Source organism: Anarrhichthys ocellatus, unplaced genomic scaffold, assembly GCF_004355925.1.
Source record: "Anarrhichthys ocellatus isolate YVR2014 unplaced genomic scaffold, GSC_Weel_1.0 scaffold71, whole genome shotgun sequence".
In the NCBI taxonomy this organism is placed as follows: Eukaryota; Metazoa; Chordata; class Actinopteri; order Perciformes; family Anarhichadidae; genus Anarrhichthys; species Anarrhichthys ocellatus.
The window spans coordinates 342063-357585 of NW_022280101.1; the positions used below are offsets into that span (position 1 = coordinate 342063).

General features: G+C 42.9%; 4 protein-coding genes across 6 annotated transcripts; all 4 read right to left on the bottom strand.

Moving 5' to 3' along the window:
- Nucleotides 1-714: 714 nt before the first annotated feature.
- Nucleotides 715-1673, bottom strand: LOC116397677 (gamma-crystallin S-1-like). Its single transcript, XM_031873326.1, has 3 exons — nucleotides 1632-1673; nucleotides 1299-1541; nucleotides 715-994 (listed from the first exon to the last, which is right to left on the bottom strand). Exons 1-3 carry the CDS (start codon nucleotides 1638-1640, stop codon nucleotides 722-724), a joined length of 525 nt encoding a protein of 174 aa, XP_031729186.1. The 5' UTR covers nucleotides 1641-1673; the 3' UTR covers nucleotides 715-721.
- A 1271-nt stretch (nucleotides 1674-2944) lies between these two features.
- On the bottom strand, nucleotides 2945-4665 carry LOC116397709 (gamma-crystallin M2-like). Its single transcript, XM_031873399.1, has 3 exons — nucleotides 4600-4665; nucleotides 3984-4226; nucleotides 2945-3403 (listed from the first exon to the last, which is right to left on the bottom strand). The coding sequence occupies exons 1-3, from the start codon at nucleotides 4609-4611 to the stop codon at nucleotides 3128-3130; spliced, it is 531 nt and encodes a 176-aa protein (XP_031729259.1). The 5' UTR covers nucleotides 4612-4665; the 3' UTR covers nucleotides 2945-3127.
- An 820-nt stretch (nucleotides 4666-5485) lies between these two features.
- On the bottom strand, nucleotides 5486-8111 carry c9h2orf80 (chromosome 9 C2orf80 homolog). Of its 2 annotated transcripts, XM_031873397.1 has the most exons (8): nucleotides 8021-8111; nucleotides 7850-7931; nucleotides 7590-7672; nucleotides 7161-7251; nucleotides 6565-6642; nucleotides 6356-6443; nucleotides 5979-6088; nucleotides 5486-5778 (listed from the first exon to the last, which is right to left on the bottom strand). In XM_031873397.1, the coding sequence occupies exons 1-8, from the start codon at nucleotides 8059-8061 to the stop codon at nucleotides 5710-5712; spliced, it is 642 nt and encodes a 213-aa protein (XP_031729257.1). In that variant the 5' UTR covers nucleotides 8062-8111; the 3' UTR covers nucleotides 5486-5709. The 2 variants fall into 2 exon arrangements, with proteins under 2 accessions (XP_031729257.1, XP_031729258.1); XM_031873398.1 differs by lacking the exon at nucleotides 6565-6642.
- On the bottom strand, nucleotides 7143-15312 carry sgo2 (shugoshin 2). 2 transcript variants are annotated; one of them, XM_031873396.1, is made up of 9 exons: nucleotides 15141-15312; nucleotides 14677-14813; nucleotides 14375-14550; nucleotides 14142-14216; nucleotides 13194-13267; nucleotides 12918-13084; nucleotides 10839-12836; nucleotides 9688-9802; nucleotides 7143-8882 (listed from the first exon to the last, which is right to left on the bottom strand). In XM_031873396.1, the coding sequence occupies exons 2-9, from the start codon at nucleotides 14765-14767 to the stop codon at nucleotides 8732-8734; spliced, it is 2847 nt and encodes a 948-aa protein (XP_031729256.1). In that variant the 5' UTR covers nucleotides 14768-14813; nucleotides 15141-15312; the 3' UTR covers nucleotides 7143-8731. The 2 variants fall into 2 exon arrangements, with proteins under 2 accessions (XP_031729256.1, XP_031729255.1); XM_031873395.1 differs by having other exon boundaries at nucleotides 7144-8882; nucleotides 9688-9805.
- Between the last annotated feature and the right edge of the window lie 211 nt (nucleotides 15313-15523).

The following is a 15523-nucleotide window of genomic DNA, read 5'->3' on the forward strand; positions in this document are numbered from 1 at the left end:
CTTAAACAGCAAACGTACCAATTGTATTTCATTTGGAAGATGTGTTTGAAGATGATGGTGTTGCTAAATGTAATTCTCACATTAGTTTCATTAGAGAATTTGTGTCTCTTTTATGTCAACAGCATGTTAGTTCGATCTTGTGTCATCTATAATTTGAACTCTCTACCACTGCCCTCTGGTGGACAGGTCCGTGTCGGTCCGGATAAATACACATACACAGTAAACTAAATCTAAAGGTGGAGAGAACCGTCTCACCACGAGGTGCATTTAGGAGATATTCTGGAGCTTTCGATCATGTCACATGGTCGTCATCGGCAGGTGGAAGTTTCCCAGTTGTTAGAGGAAAATAGAGGTTAAAATGTATGTACCTTGTGGTGGGATTGCCGAGGACAGGTTTCAGTATTATAATTTATTTTATTCTTTTATTACGTGTCAATGAAAAGTGTGAGAGGGGGACGGGCAGACAGACTTCCCTTCAGCTCTACAATAGATAACGCTCGACTCTCTGTGTTATAAGTCAACACTTGCAGGATTTTATTCAGGCCTCTGATGAGAGTCAGGACGTCAGGCCATGACCCCGTCACATCCTCATGAGAAAACATGCCCTCCAAACGCAGAGAGCAAGAACAAAACAGAATACAAGTGAGCACTGACGCCATTTTATTCAGTGTGTGAAACAAGGCAAAGAGGAGACACTTCACAAGGACCGTTCTGCTGTCTTTTAGAGATCCATGAGCCGCCTGATGGAGCCGATCCTGGAGTTGTTGCCGCTCCACTCGTTGAAGCTCTTGTACTGGCCGGGCCTCAGGTAGTAGTGACGTCCCTTGTAGTTCGCCTGCTCGTACATGAGCCAGTGGCCGTCCATCACGCTGCAGGAGTTGAAGTTGGATGTGCGGAAGCGGTCCATGAGGTTGGGGCAGTTGTCGGTCAGCTCCATCATCTCACCTCCCATGTCGAAATGCTCGTACAGCCTCATCTTGTAGCCACCGCTGTGCTGCAGGCAGGCAGGTCAGAGGGTCAACAAAAATCAAGTGTTCCTGCTTTACAAACGCGACTCAGAAGACATTTATGCTTCAATAAAAGTCACCATCGCTAGTCACCATGACACACCTCAGAAAACAGTCAATAACATGTGCTAATCAAAAGATATAATGTGTTAATTACTAAGAAACTGATGGGAGTGCTGGTAAAACAGCACCATCCTATATAATACCCCTTTTTTTGCCAAAAGTTGAATGAGCAGTCCTTGCTACATAGATATGTTGTGTGTTTCTGCATTGTTTTACAGAAGGCCTCACCATGGGGATCATACGGCACGACCTGACACAGTCATTCATGCCCGCCGTGCCCATGTAGTCGGAGTAGTCTCCCCTCTTCATGAAGTACTGGGTTCCCATGAAGCCGGGGCGGTCGTAGATCATGAACATGCCGCTTTCCACCCGGATGGAGCGGCAGCGGTCGAACATGGAGTGCAGGTCGGCGCAGTCGCTCATGCACTCATAGTGCTGGCCTCCAAAGTTCCTGTCCTCGTAGAAGATAATCTGATGGAGCAGATTAAATCATTTGTTCAATCTCAACGACTCACAGAGCCTGAGGTACACTCGTTGGACATTTGTATAGTAAACACAAACCTTTCCCATGATGGCTGCTGCTGTTGCTCAAACTGCTTCCTGTGCTTGTTTGTTTTTTTGACCACCAAAGGTAGAGCCCATCTTTATATGTCTGCCCCGTGAGAGCAGCTGTGTGTGTGTGTGTGTGTGTGTGTGTTGTTATTCAAGTGGGGGCCTGGTGTCAGCAGAGACCCTACAGGAGTCTTCCCTACTCCTGTTTGTCATGTCCTCTGTTAGGGTTAACAGACACTGTGCAGCTTCTAGCACGAGCCACAGCGTGGACAGGCGCTGGAACAGTCAATGCCGAGCTCTTTCGCCCATCTTCTGTTTGCTTTAAATGGATTCGGTGTATTCATGTAGTTTATAAGAAACTTTAAAAACATATGTAAACATGGGGAGATAGATATTAGAGTAAATAACCATAAACAGTGTTTTATAAATATGTTCTGTACTGTATGAATGGAGGGAATAGTAGCCCCATTATCTCTATAGATGCTTTCTGTCATTCAGGCTGTAGGAATGTGACTGGCAGAGCGAAATACAAGAAAATACATAAATTATTTGAACGTCCCACAATGTGAATCTTACAATCGAGCAATGCTTATTTTAAAAAGCAAATATAATCAAAAAATATATTGAAAATTCTGTATTCTACAGTAGGGGTGCACCAATCTGACTTTTTTCAGGCCCGATAACGATACCTGAGCGTTGGGTATCAGCCGATACAGAGTTCCGATGTGATACCAGTGTGTAATCAATAATCTGTATGCCTCACAGTGGGGAAGTGACTGGGAACACTGGCTGCATCAGGCTTGACTTAAACATTGTTTTCCAAACTTTGTAAACAAAATGTAAACCCGCAGATATCAATTTACTGAGGTGTTAATTCATTTTATAAATAATTATATGAATAGTAAATCGTGCACCAGGAACTTGTTGCAGTAGCAAGCGTGAAATTCCTCCGAAGAGGTGACATGTTCAGCTGTGCGGCCCACCATGCGTGCTGCTGACACACGACGTACGCACATGTAATCAGACGTAAACACAGAATTTAATTAGATCGTCCCCATTGTCACCGATAACCGATCCAGCTATTTGAGTCAGCATCGGCAGGATATCGGTATCAGATCGGTGCATCTCTCCTCGAATCCTTTGTGTTATTTTATATTATGTGTGCTGATGTGGCGCTTGTGTTCACACATAGGTCAATAAATACAATAGTAACAAAATAATAATAGTTATACTACTGTGTGTTTGATTTTTCTGCACCAGATGGCTTTTTCATGAGTTAAATCAGTCAATACCAAAATATTTATTCACAAACAAAGAAAAAATTGATTCAATAGATTCATTTATTAAGTTTTTTATAATGATTTCCTGTTGACATGCAGGGTCAATCTCTTTCCCCCTCCATTACTGTACCACATATTTTATTAACTTTAGCATAAATAAATGTGTTTTAGAGGGTTGAGAATTGAAATGCATATAAAATCAACAGCATCGAGTGAGATTCCAGATTAAAACTCTGTGATTCTTCGGAAGGACCCGGTGGTGGCGCAGGTGGCCCCCCAGTCACTGAACTTGCGGTACTCTCCGGGCCTCATGAAGTACTGCCGGCCGCGGTAGTTGGGGTGCTCGTAGAAGGTCCAGTAGCCCTCCATGACGTTGCAGGAGTAGATGTCACGGCTGCGGAAATGATCCTGCACCGACTCGCAGTCCTCGCTGAACTCCATCATCTGACCCTGGAAGTTGGGGCGCTCGTAGATGCGCATGCGGTAGGGGCCCTCGCTGGTCTGGAGGAACACAGTGAAGTACAGCGTTAGAACAGGAAGTGCATCAATGCATCAGGAGCCCTCCATGTGTGTCTGAGATGTCTTATTTTGTCCTGAATCTACTAATGATTATCCTTCATTCTTTTGCCTGAGATTAACATTTAAATTTGGAATTTAACACCTGATCATAAATTATATTTTTCCCAATTTTTTCTCCAACTTGATTTTATTTTATTCTGCAAATGAAATGGAGACACATCATTTAATTCCATCTAGTTTAGTATCTTGTGGAAGTTTATGGTTGTGGGGAGGATTTGTATTTATTGGTCTTTACCTTATGACACGAAATAAATTAAAACGGATTTAGGGACTTAAAAACAAACACACATTAATAACAAGTTGCTTCTCAGACACAAAACATTTTTTCATGTATCTTAATGAAACATATCTAAATCATATTTATTTAATTAATTTTAACATAGTTACTGTTTGGAGAGCTCTTACAAAACAGCACCAAGGAGCATGCATTCCTCTTCATCGTGGTACTTCAGGTCTTCACACTTCACAAAAACTAAATATGTGAATCAGAATGTTTACTCACATAGGAGAAGGTTCGGCAGGAGCGGATGGTGTCATTGTAGCCCATCCAGCGCTGGTAGTCCGGGTACTCTCCTCTGGTCAGGACGTACTGGTAGCCGGTGTAGTTGGGCTTCTCATACAGAACCCAGCAGCCGCTCTCCACTTTGATGGAGTTGCAGCGGCTGAAGTGGGGGTGCATGTCAGGGCAGTCGGTGTCGCACTCATGGGAGCGACCCTGGAAGTTTCTGTCCTCATAAAATGTGATCTGAGTCCGGGAGAGAAAACAGAGGCAGTGCACAATAACAATCCTCAAACACTGACACCTTTGACATCTTATATTTACATTGTAAACTTTGCACATCCTGCAAGGTTTATGGTTATGCCGATAAGGAACATTTTATTCTAAATATGCGTTTGTTGCATCGTGTCCCTGCTGTATGAACAGGAAATTATCTAACGTAACATATTTTTTCCTGCATGCAGATTTTCTTCAACATAAAGCCCAGTGTGGGTGAGTTAATATATCAAGTCTTCCTCTTACATTTTAACCATTTCATGGCAAAACAGACAGAGATTTGCAATTACAAGTCTGACCAACATTTGCCACCAGGTTTATGAGTATCATTACGTACACTTACCTTACTACTCATCCTGCAAAGAGTGTTGGAGCCGGTCACCTTCGGGAAATGTTGGTCTCACAAAGCAGCCCCAGAGCCCCGCTATATAAACCTCAATCAAAGGGATAGCAGATCCCACTTGAGCTGTTTTTTCAATGAGCGGGGATTTAACGCGCTGGCATCGCTGCCAACGGTCTTGATCCTGGCCATAGAACAGAAATCCCTGAATCATCAATGCAAAAGTCCTACCAGGCAAATTACTGACCCACTGTGCCCTCTTTATTGATATGCACATCAGCATGGGGGCGTTTAATCCGCTAATCCATCAGCAAGTGGAGTAATCTTTCCACGCAGAATGTCAGAGGTCATCACAAAACAACACGGTCTTTGTTGGAATTTGAAAGTGTGGGAGCTGAAAATCGTAATACTTGATAGAAAATGTGAATATCTGTGTGTTAGAAAACAGTCGAGCTGTAATGTTATTCATGATTAATCATGTGGATTGGGTTGCAGCAGCTATTTATACATTTAAATTACTACAGTTGAACACAGATCTTAACATCTTAGTAACTACTAACTAGTTTCAAACTAGTGGTTTACTAAATCAAGATGCAGTACCAAAACTTAAAAATGTCTGTACAATGTTTGTATAAAGTTGCAGAAAATGAAAATACTTATGTAGAGTATGTGTTAGTTATTAGTTTAGGTAAATGTTATTGGCATAACACTTTGGAATTTGAGATATTTTGGGTTATTTTTGGAAAAAATTATGAAGACATTATCAAACAGCATTCATCAAGTTTCATGTCAGATGTGTCGTCTTTTACTCTCAATGAGTATCATCATATATTAGTTTATACTGAACACTGGACAACAGATTATCAGCCACAACCACCAACACTTTAATGTCATTATCACAAACAACGTCTTTATCAACTGCCTCAGAATACTGAAAGTTATAATCGATCTGCAGAGACTGACGTTTAAAGATCGTCAGTGTGACAGTATCAAGTGAACTCTTAAAGAAAAGACAGCAGACGCGAGAAACTATTGTACTCAAACACTTTTTTCCTCAAGAAAATAGATGTAAAGTCCATCGAGAGGACAAAATCAAACTGCAGGAAGGAGAGTTCAGTCGTGCAGAGACTCCAGTGAACCTTCATAGTGCTCAGCTCTCTTCTGATGATGATCACTGTTGTCCTAACAGAGAGAGAGAGGAGAGAGAGAGGAGAGAGAGAGGAGAGAGAGAGGAGAGAGGGTGTTAGATAATCATGTCTGTTTACGTCCACAGGGGGGCAGTAGAGGTCTTTCAAAGAAACACATGAAACAAGATTCAGTCTAGATCATGTTCAGATTTCCTTTCCCTGATAAAAGACAGACAAGCAAAATAAATGACTCACACTGAGGAAGGAGTGAGACGAGGAGGAAGATGACGAAGAGTTCACCGGCACTCGTCCAGGCGGGGCGCTCGCCTTCATCCTCTCAGACAGCCATCGCTTCAACTTTTGACCTTTGAGAGATTTTTGACACAACTATTGACTTCAGCTGTGGTGTGTGTGTGTGTGTGTGTGTGTGTGTGTGTGTGTGTGTGTGTGTGTGTGTGTAACAGTGACTTTCCTTACTTATCATTTGATTGACTTTTATTATCGCACACAATCTCTGTTGACATAATTGATTTAATGTCTTTGTTCTGTTTGCGGAGTTTAAACCACACACACACACACACACGTGTAGGAGTCGGCATTGTTTGGCTATAACTTGTCACAAACACACTTACTGTGCTTCTTTGAGTGGTAAACAGCCTTGTAAGAGCCGAGCATTGCAAACGGATGGTAGGACAGGGTGAAGGGATACACGATTGTGCCCTAGGATGAAAACATATCACATTTATACACCACCGAAATTATGAAATACAAATGGGTACAATATAATTATATGTATACTGGTTTCATTTCGTCTGTTTTGAGACAGTCAGGATACTGGCACCTTGGATTGCTGGTTCGGGTATGAAGCAGCTGGTCTACATCTGTACAGAGCCAAGATCTCCTCCACTGGGAGGCTACTCTGAAGCAGGAAAATGCTGCAAAGGTTAGCAACTGGCAAATTGGACTTTTTTTTTTTTTTTTTTTAAATTGAAGGTATGTAACTTGGCTGGGACATCAGGATTTAAAGGGCCAGTGTGAAGCATTTTGGGGATCTATTAAGAGAAATGGAATATGATATTCATAACTAGGTTTTCACAAGATTATAATCACCTAAAACTAAGAATTGTGTTGTCGTTTGCTCAGAATGAGTCCTTCATATCTACATAGGGAGCGGGTCCTCTTTACAGAGTCCACCATGTTTCTACAGTGGCCCAGAATGGACAAACCAAACACTGGCCCTACAGAGAGACTTTCACGTTTTTATGTTACGTGAATGAAGGTCACCATAGTTCTCCCACGGTTTTGCACTCAGATGCTCACGTTACCACAATCTTGGACGAGTAGGAGTGAGCGGAGGGGTATTCAGTTGTCACCAGATCCTACACACTGTCCCTTTAACAAAAGCTGCATTTGTGTATTGGTGACATTGTCTCATACCATAATTATCCCGGCAAAGGACGACAGGATCATGGCCTCCCGTTCTAAGCGATTAGGATACCGAGCACCTCCTGAGCTGCTCGTTGCTCCACTGTGGTAGAGAGGAATGCTTCATTTAGCAACCAGTCAAGTATTTATATCTAGGGGCCCCCAGGAGATGGAGGGGCCCTTGTCCCCTTGTTCACTTTTGCCACAGACCGGCCATGAGCCCTGTGTCTAAATATAGCAACATAAGCCCGTCTGGTGCTGCTGAACATCATACATTTTTAATTTCCACTCGTCTCCCACACAGTACGACAAATCTGCTCGTTCCAACACACCTGATATTCAGAGGAATACACTCAGGTATTACTACTTTTACTAGAAAGATCAGAGTCTTCCACCTCTACGTTGGTGTAACTTGAGTCTATAAAAACAGGAGCAGCTTACATGATGTCTCCATCAAGCACATCCCGTCCCTCGTCTTTGTCCAACCACCAAAGGGCGACACCAATAGCCAGGTCATAGTGAGCCTGGAACAAATGAAATACACAGCAACTCAATCCTCAAGTAATGGTTGCAATGATTAGTATATACAGTATAAATAATGTTTGTGCAGCTCTGCCTCTGAATTCTGTGTCTTCCATCAACTGACGTTAGCAGTTAACTCAGAGTCACAGTTGTGACGACGTGTTTTAATGTGTCTTTACCAGGTCATCCAGCATTGTGGAGGTCCCCTTCCCCTTTGGATCAAAAGATTTCTCTCTGAGTTTCTGCCCAATGTAATCACCTCTGTTCCGATTAGAAATAAAAAAAAGAATCAGTTGGCATTTTAAAATGTGCTTTTTCCAACGATCTCTGAGCTTTTAACATCCACTCACATGAGCGCCTCAACGTCTCTCTTCAGCTGCCTCGCCTCCATTTCGTGAATGAAATCCCTTCATGTACTACTCCTGTCAAAAACATCTAAATATTGAATTACTTCTTAAAAGTACAATTTACTCTTCATTACCACGATGACTGGAATGAGTGACGTGTAACATTAAAGTAAAAATAAGGTTAATTAACTGCTGCATAGTCAGGACGTGAACCTGACACCTTGTGTGTGTGTGTGTGTGTCTCTCTCTCACTCACACACACACACCTTAAGAAAAACTATCTCTGTAACTAGTGGTAAAACAGCTGTGTGCAACAAATCAAAAACTGAATAAAAGGAATATTTTAAATTTTTTTTAATGTGCAGACAACAATAATCAGTGGCATATTTAAAACTAATTTTACACACACGCATCCGTACTCACCACACATCTGGTGGAACGTAAACGAGCCGACATAGAACCTTTACACGCGGTGAGCTGCAGTCATGCTGCTCTGAATATGGAAAGCTCTCTGAACACAAGCCGTCAACAGTGATGTGGAAGAGACTTCTCAGATGAACCGCCTGGAGTGAATAATTCATGACCAACGATCTCTTAGACCTTCACCAGCCAGACATTACTGGAAACAAGTGTTTTTAAAAACACAGACTAGTTTACATCTACAAAACATATGTTTGACTAAGAAAACAACTTAAAATAAAACCATAATAATCATCAGTCAGTTGAGAAGTCCGCCAGAATGGATCTCTCCAACTTTGGATTGATCTTCTTCTTTGTCGTCGTCTTCTTCTTCTTCTTCCCGTCCTTGAACACGGGAGAACTCAGGAACTCGCTGTCGGTGAATTTGTCGCCACGCCTCATTTTGCTGTTTCAAAAAAGTGAAATAAAAGAAATAGAGTCGATTACTCGCTGCTGTTTCCTGGTGTACCGTGCATCCGGAAAGTATTCACAGCGCTTCACTTTTCCCACGTTTAGTTATGTTACAGCCTTATTCCAAATGGATTCAATTCATTTTTTTCCCCTCAAAAATTCTACACACAATATCCCATAATGATGACGTGAAAAAAAGTTTTTGAATTTTTTGCAAATCTATTAAAAATGAAAATATAACATGTACATAAGTACTCGCAGCCTTTGGCAGCAATTACAGCCTCAAGTCTTTTTCAGTACGATGCTACAAGCTTTACACAATGCTGCAGACATTGTTCTGCACCCTTCCCCGGATCTGTGCCTCGATACAATCCTGTCTCCGAGGTCCACAGACAGTTCCTTGGACTTCATGGCTTGGTTTGTGTCTTTCCAAATCATGTCCAATCAACTGAATTCACCACAGGTGGACTCCAATCAAGTTGTAGAAACATCTCAGGGATGATCAGTGGAAACAGGATGCACCTGAGCTCAATTTTGAGCGGCATGGCAAAGGCTGTGAATACTTACGTACATGGGATTTTTTCATTTTTAATAGATTTGCAAAAATTTCAAAAAACCTTTTTTCACATCATCATTATGGGATATTGTGTGTCAAATTTTGAGGAAAAAAATGAATTTAATCCATTTTGGAATAAGGCTGTAACATAACAAAATGTGAAAAAAGTGAAGCGCTGTGAATACTTCCTGGATGCACGGTACATGGGTGCTGTAACAACAGATCACAGACGAGATGTACTCACCTGTTGAGGGTCGGCTCTTTATAACTGACGACAACTTTTCCTCTCCTGGACCTCCCGCCGTTCTCACTGCCGGGGGTTCGAATGGTGTTGGTGTTGGTCAGTGTTAAGACTCTGCCTGCTGCAACACAATTAATCAGAATGAAGTCGTCTTTTAAGGCTCATTCAACAAAAGGAACTCTGTTTTTATATTACTGAGAGGCAAGTGAGGAAGAAATTCTGCTGATCCATTTTTTAAAGTCAGTTCTGTGACGGGCCTCTGCCGGGACTTGTGTGTGTTGTGTTGCTGTGTCTGTCTTTCAGTGTTCCTGGTTGGTTGGAGCGTGAGGCCATCAAGCAGATTGGAGGCAGCTGGCCACTGCCTTCAGCCTATAAGACCCGCCCCATCCTGGGGGAGAGGACTTCTTCCTTCCTGACACACCTGGTGCTACGCTGGATGTTTTGGTCTCAAGATTACCTGAGGCGACCTGGCAGCATGTTTGCCTGCCAGCATTTGGTAAATTATCCGAACCTTTTGTTAAATAAAAGTCTTTGTTTAGTTCATTCCTTGCCTGATTAGCATCATTTGCTATGGTTTTAGAGCCAGACCATAACAGTTCTAAATGGTTCTCTCTCCTGCTTATGACTGAACAGGTGAAAGGGGCTTTGGCAGGATAACCTAAGTTCCTCAAATCTCTTTTTTTTTTAATCTGTGAAACAGGTGTTTTGGCACGGTTATGCTTCTATAAAAGCGGTGAAACAAAGTGTCAGGTGACTTCTTTAGTCAGGATGAAGTGTTTGTTGTAATACTGATTCCAACCACACAAGGTGGCTGGAGTGCACCGCTCCCTCATGTTCTAGAGCCAATTAAAATACATTTGTAGCCAAAGGAAAGACATGACAGTAATATGACATAGCTCACTAACACATAATACATGTAGGCCTACTTGTGTTTAGAGTGCACGGAGAACTTAGTACTACAAAAACAAACACGACCAAGAACTTCATTCACTCATTAATTAATGACTATTTTTGCCCTCAAGATAACTGCCGTCTAACGACGCCGGCACTGCAGATCAACAACTAAATGAATTTCACACCAGAAGACAAACAGTCTTCGCTTCTCATCAAGGTAGACATTTTTTTTTAAAAAGACATAACAATGAATAGCACACCTGGAGAGGCTTTGGTTGTGACATCAGCAGACTCTTCAATCACTGCCACTCTGCCCGACGTCTCCCTCCTGGGACTAGCCAGCAAGGAGCCGGCCTCAGTGTCGGCCATGCTGACGTACATGTCCAGCCACGGCGGCGTCTCGTCAGTCAGCAGGTCCACTGTGCGTCTGTGTGACACATTAGACGTCCGCGTGTCGCCTTGTGGAACATTGTCTTGAGTTTTCCGCCTGTAGACAACCGTTTCCCTTGAATTTCTGCCCTCTGTGGTCGTCTGCAGCGTAGATGTCTTTCTATATCGTTTTAGATTCTGAGTCATCCTTGACTTTGACCCGTTGGGATGTGAATCGTAGAAATGTTCAAAGATGTCACCCTTTTCACTGTTGTCAGAATGTGAGTCAACCACTTGGAAATCATCTAACTGCTCTTTGTTCCTTTCAGGCCCATCAACGCCACGGAGAGGTGAGGCATCACCGCGAGGACATCCTTCATCCTCGGGTTTAAATCTTATGTTGCTTCGCCTACTTTTCTTCTTCTTCTTCCTGTCATTTGAATGATCGACGCTCTCCTCCCTCTGAGCGGCTTTCTTCTTATAGGTTCGACTCATTTCCTCTCTCTTGGCTTTTTTAGGCGTCTGAAACTCTGCTTCCGAAGTGCAGTCTTGATCCAGCGGAGCTGCGTCGTGGTTATTGCCGCTGCGCAAATTCTCTTGAAGGCCTCCTGAATGCAGAGTGGCCAGCCAAGGACGCTTACAGGGGCTCGGTGTTTCCCTGACAGGGGCTCTCAAACTCTGCCTGTGTGGGTTTGATTCTGAACCTTTCAGAACGACACCTGCATCCATGACCGTTGACGGTTCTTCTTCCTCACAGATGGAGGATCCCGTAGAAGGCATTAAGTCCTGCGACGCTCTAGTTGATGAGGTGCTATCCCTGACCACAAATGTCCCTCTGCATCTTGATTTCTGACCTCCCTCAGGATTAGCCTTCATTTTGCACTGCGGTTTAATGCCCACATGTTCCGACTCCGGGTGTGTGACCTCATCTGCACAGAACGGGAACTCTTCGGACGGTTCTTGGACTTTGCGTCCTTCAACTTCATCGTGGACCTCTTTAACTTTGAACCAACTTGACTCACTTTCATGAGAGAGCGGAGGGAAAGCGACGAACGTTTTCCGGGTGACCGAAGATGCCCTCCTGCCTTTGGTCCGGGACCTCCTGCATGTGACTTTGGAACTGACTTCTTCTACTGAATCATTCCCTGGTGGTAATTTTACACCTTTGCTGGATTTGGGGAATTTAATTTCAGGATCCATGAAATAATCGTCCAGGTCTGGTGTGGCAATGTCTTGGGACGCTGCTTTTGACTTGGTATGGTCACGAGACTTGAATTGTTCCTTCGGCATTTTCTGACGCTTGACAGCTTCGGACTTCATCAGTTTGGGAATGAGAGAGGGAGCAACACTCCTACTCTGTGTTTTGGTAGGCTGAAGCTCAACCTCTGGGTCTCTAATATCATCTAATACATCCCCATCTGTCGGTAACAAAGTGCCGGTGGGAGCATCTGCAGAGTTCTGTACTTGTGGCTTTTCAGCTCCACTCGACCCACAGCCGTGTTCCTTATTCTTCTTGCGTTTCAGCTTGCCGGTGTTTTTGGCCTTGGTTTCCACAGTGACTATCTCAGCGGCATTGCTGAGCGTCATCTCCATCGTGGTATTCAGAAGCACGGTCTTCTCTTGTTTCTTACCGGGTTCTGGTTCGGTTTCCTTGTCTGAGCTACTGGGAAGGGGGACGTCACCAGAAAGAGATGGCTTGGGTTTTACACACGGGCTCACTGCTGAGGAGGTTTGGCCGTTCTGAAGACAGTGAACCGACTTCATATCGAACCCGGATTGAGAGAAGATCATTGACAGCCTCTCTACTTCCTCCCTCAGGCTGCTGGACGGACGGGACGTTCCTGTCTGGGGAGCTTGTACAAACTGGCTTGAATGTGTTCCCTCAATATCTGTGAAAAAGAGGTTGTGGACAATAAAGAAATTACATATTTCCAGGGATCTCAGGGAAGTTAAATTCTAAAGCTCCTTACCATTGGAAAGATCAGTCGACAATCTGGGTCGGTTCTGGACACTGAAGACATTTGCAGAGATGATTTTTTCAGGCAACTCCGCTGGTACTTCTGGTTCTGGTAACAAATGTTGTGCTATTTCTAACGGAGGAGGTAACTGACCAGTGAGACGAATAATGGGAGTTAAGCTGGGGGGGGGGGGCAAGACGGGAAGAAAGAAATGGCAGATGTCATTCACAGCTTTCTAACAAACTGAAAAAACGTTTCAGTATTCATCTGAATACAGTATTTGCTCACCTTCCCACTGCAAGACATTCTTTGTCGACGTCCCCAGACGAGGACTTGTTGTCCTCAGATGGTTCAGAAAGATCCTGTTGGTAATAAATAGTCACAATCGTTCAATCTTATAAATGTGTGACTTTAATCTGATAGTAGTACCAGTAGTGGAACCATTGACAAGGGAATTAAAGATATAAATGTGTTCCTTATATCAGAATAGAGATCTTAAGGGTGTCACCTCCAGTCTGTGTTTGACTATGAAGATACTCTGCTCTACCTTAAAACAACATGCATGCATTAATACAGGAGTTATAGAATATCTCATCAATGAAAAATAGACTGGTCCTCACAAGCAACAAGAAGAGAATTACACTCTCGTACTTGTGTTTATAAATGTCTCCTGCTAAAGCTGTACATAACTAACGTTCTCTCCCCCTGAACATTGATACTCCGTCAGTAAATAATGTACAGACTGCATTCCAGCATTTTCCACCAATTGAATGGCTTAAAAAAAAAAAAAGTTTAAATTTTCCTGGGAGTTTGAATGCATATTGTACACAGTGTTCTTTATTTATCTTATGGTATTTATTTCTTTATACCTTGTGTTTCGTTGTAATGGCATTCAGAAAAAGGCAAAGGAAGTTTCATTGTGCGGGAAGTTGTTTTTAACTGTCAATATGACTTGAGGTGCCCGTGATTGTTTCAGGTGCTGTTTGTGACTGTTTGTTGTGTGTTGAACCATTTATCCTGCTGTCCTTGAGACTTATATTGCAAAAGTGATCTTGTAACAATCCGGTTGAAAAGCGTTGACATAGACTAATACTATACTCGTGTCATGGTTCACAGTTCTCGTGTCTAATCAAGATAATGCTGTACTAGTATTGTGTGTAACTTTGCTCAAACCTACATCACAAACTCGCCACACTAAAACAGTGATTGTTAATACTTCTTCAGAGTAATCCTTACACTGTCAGGGAAAAGCTCATCCGCCATGTCCAAGTGCTCCAGAGTGTTGCTACGAAGAGATTTAAAGATGAGGAGCTGGGACAGAAAGAAAAACAAGATGAACAAACATCAAATCCAACAGCACACGTTTGACACAGCCTGTGCATCGTCATCAATACTTGTATGGTCAGAAATGTATGCGTTCTGCAAAACAGGCCTTGGTTTTCACTGATGGAAGAAAACAACAAACCAACCAGTTTCCTCTGCTTGTAATTCTTGGCGGCCAGATCGAAGCAGAGAGCCTCCACTTGTTTCTGAAGGTACACGACCTCCATCTCCAGCTGCCTGCCCCTCTCCTTCTGGGCCTGCAGACCAAGAGCCAAGGCCTTGTTGTTGGTCTTCAGAGAGACCTTGAAGAAGGAGGAGGTGTCTGGTGTGGTCATGAAAGAAGAAAGAAAAATCACAATATCAATTCAACATGTTCTCCTCCCTCAGAAAAGCTTGTTCTATAATAGTACAGTTTACAGAAATATACGTTTGTGAATGACAGACTTACTGAGGATCTTGCTTTTGATCTTGGATGCTGTAACGTTAGCTGAAGTCTGCTTGGAGGACTTTAAAGTGGCCATAGTCCTCCGAGGTAACATCACTAGATCAACGTGTAGAGTTTGACTGAGTGACGAAATCGATAACCTGAAAGAAAACAAACGTGTTGGCTTTTGTACAGCACTGATTTAGAGCACACACCGCAGCATGTCACGGTAATAACGTCGGTTTTGATGGGTGATGTGTGGCCTGCATGGGCCTAGTAGTCAAACACATTAACGTTTCTAGCAATCTCAACGTTATACACAATGTTAACTTTACTATGTGTTGGTAACAGATCAACACTTATCCCAGTTTATAAACACATGTCTAACAAAGAGCGGCCGTTAGTGATTCACTTTACTGACAACCTCGAAAAAAGTTGTTTATGTTGTCGTCCACACGTTACTCTCAACATTTGGACACAAAACGTACCGTTATTGAACGTTAGCCAGCGGTAGATGTTGCCTTGAAAACAAATGTCCTTGTTGGCGAATGTATTGGTCAAAGTAAGCTCATCATGACATTAAAACCCTAAATTCATCGCTTGAGACGCTGCTGTCTGATTCCATTTTGAACCTAAACAAAAAGTCCGCAACATTACCGCGCATGCGTATGCGCTTGAGGGCGTGTCGTAGAAGCTAAGAGCCAATCATGGACGTGTAAATAGAAGCGAAGGGCCAATCAGAAACGATATGCCTCAAAAAAACCTTTTCTTCTTCTTCTTTTTTGAGGTTTATTGGCGGTTGGCAAACAATTAATTGGTGCATTACCGCCTCCAGCTGGTATGGAGTGTGGATCAGGATGTCTAGTACTTA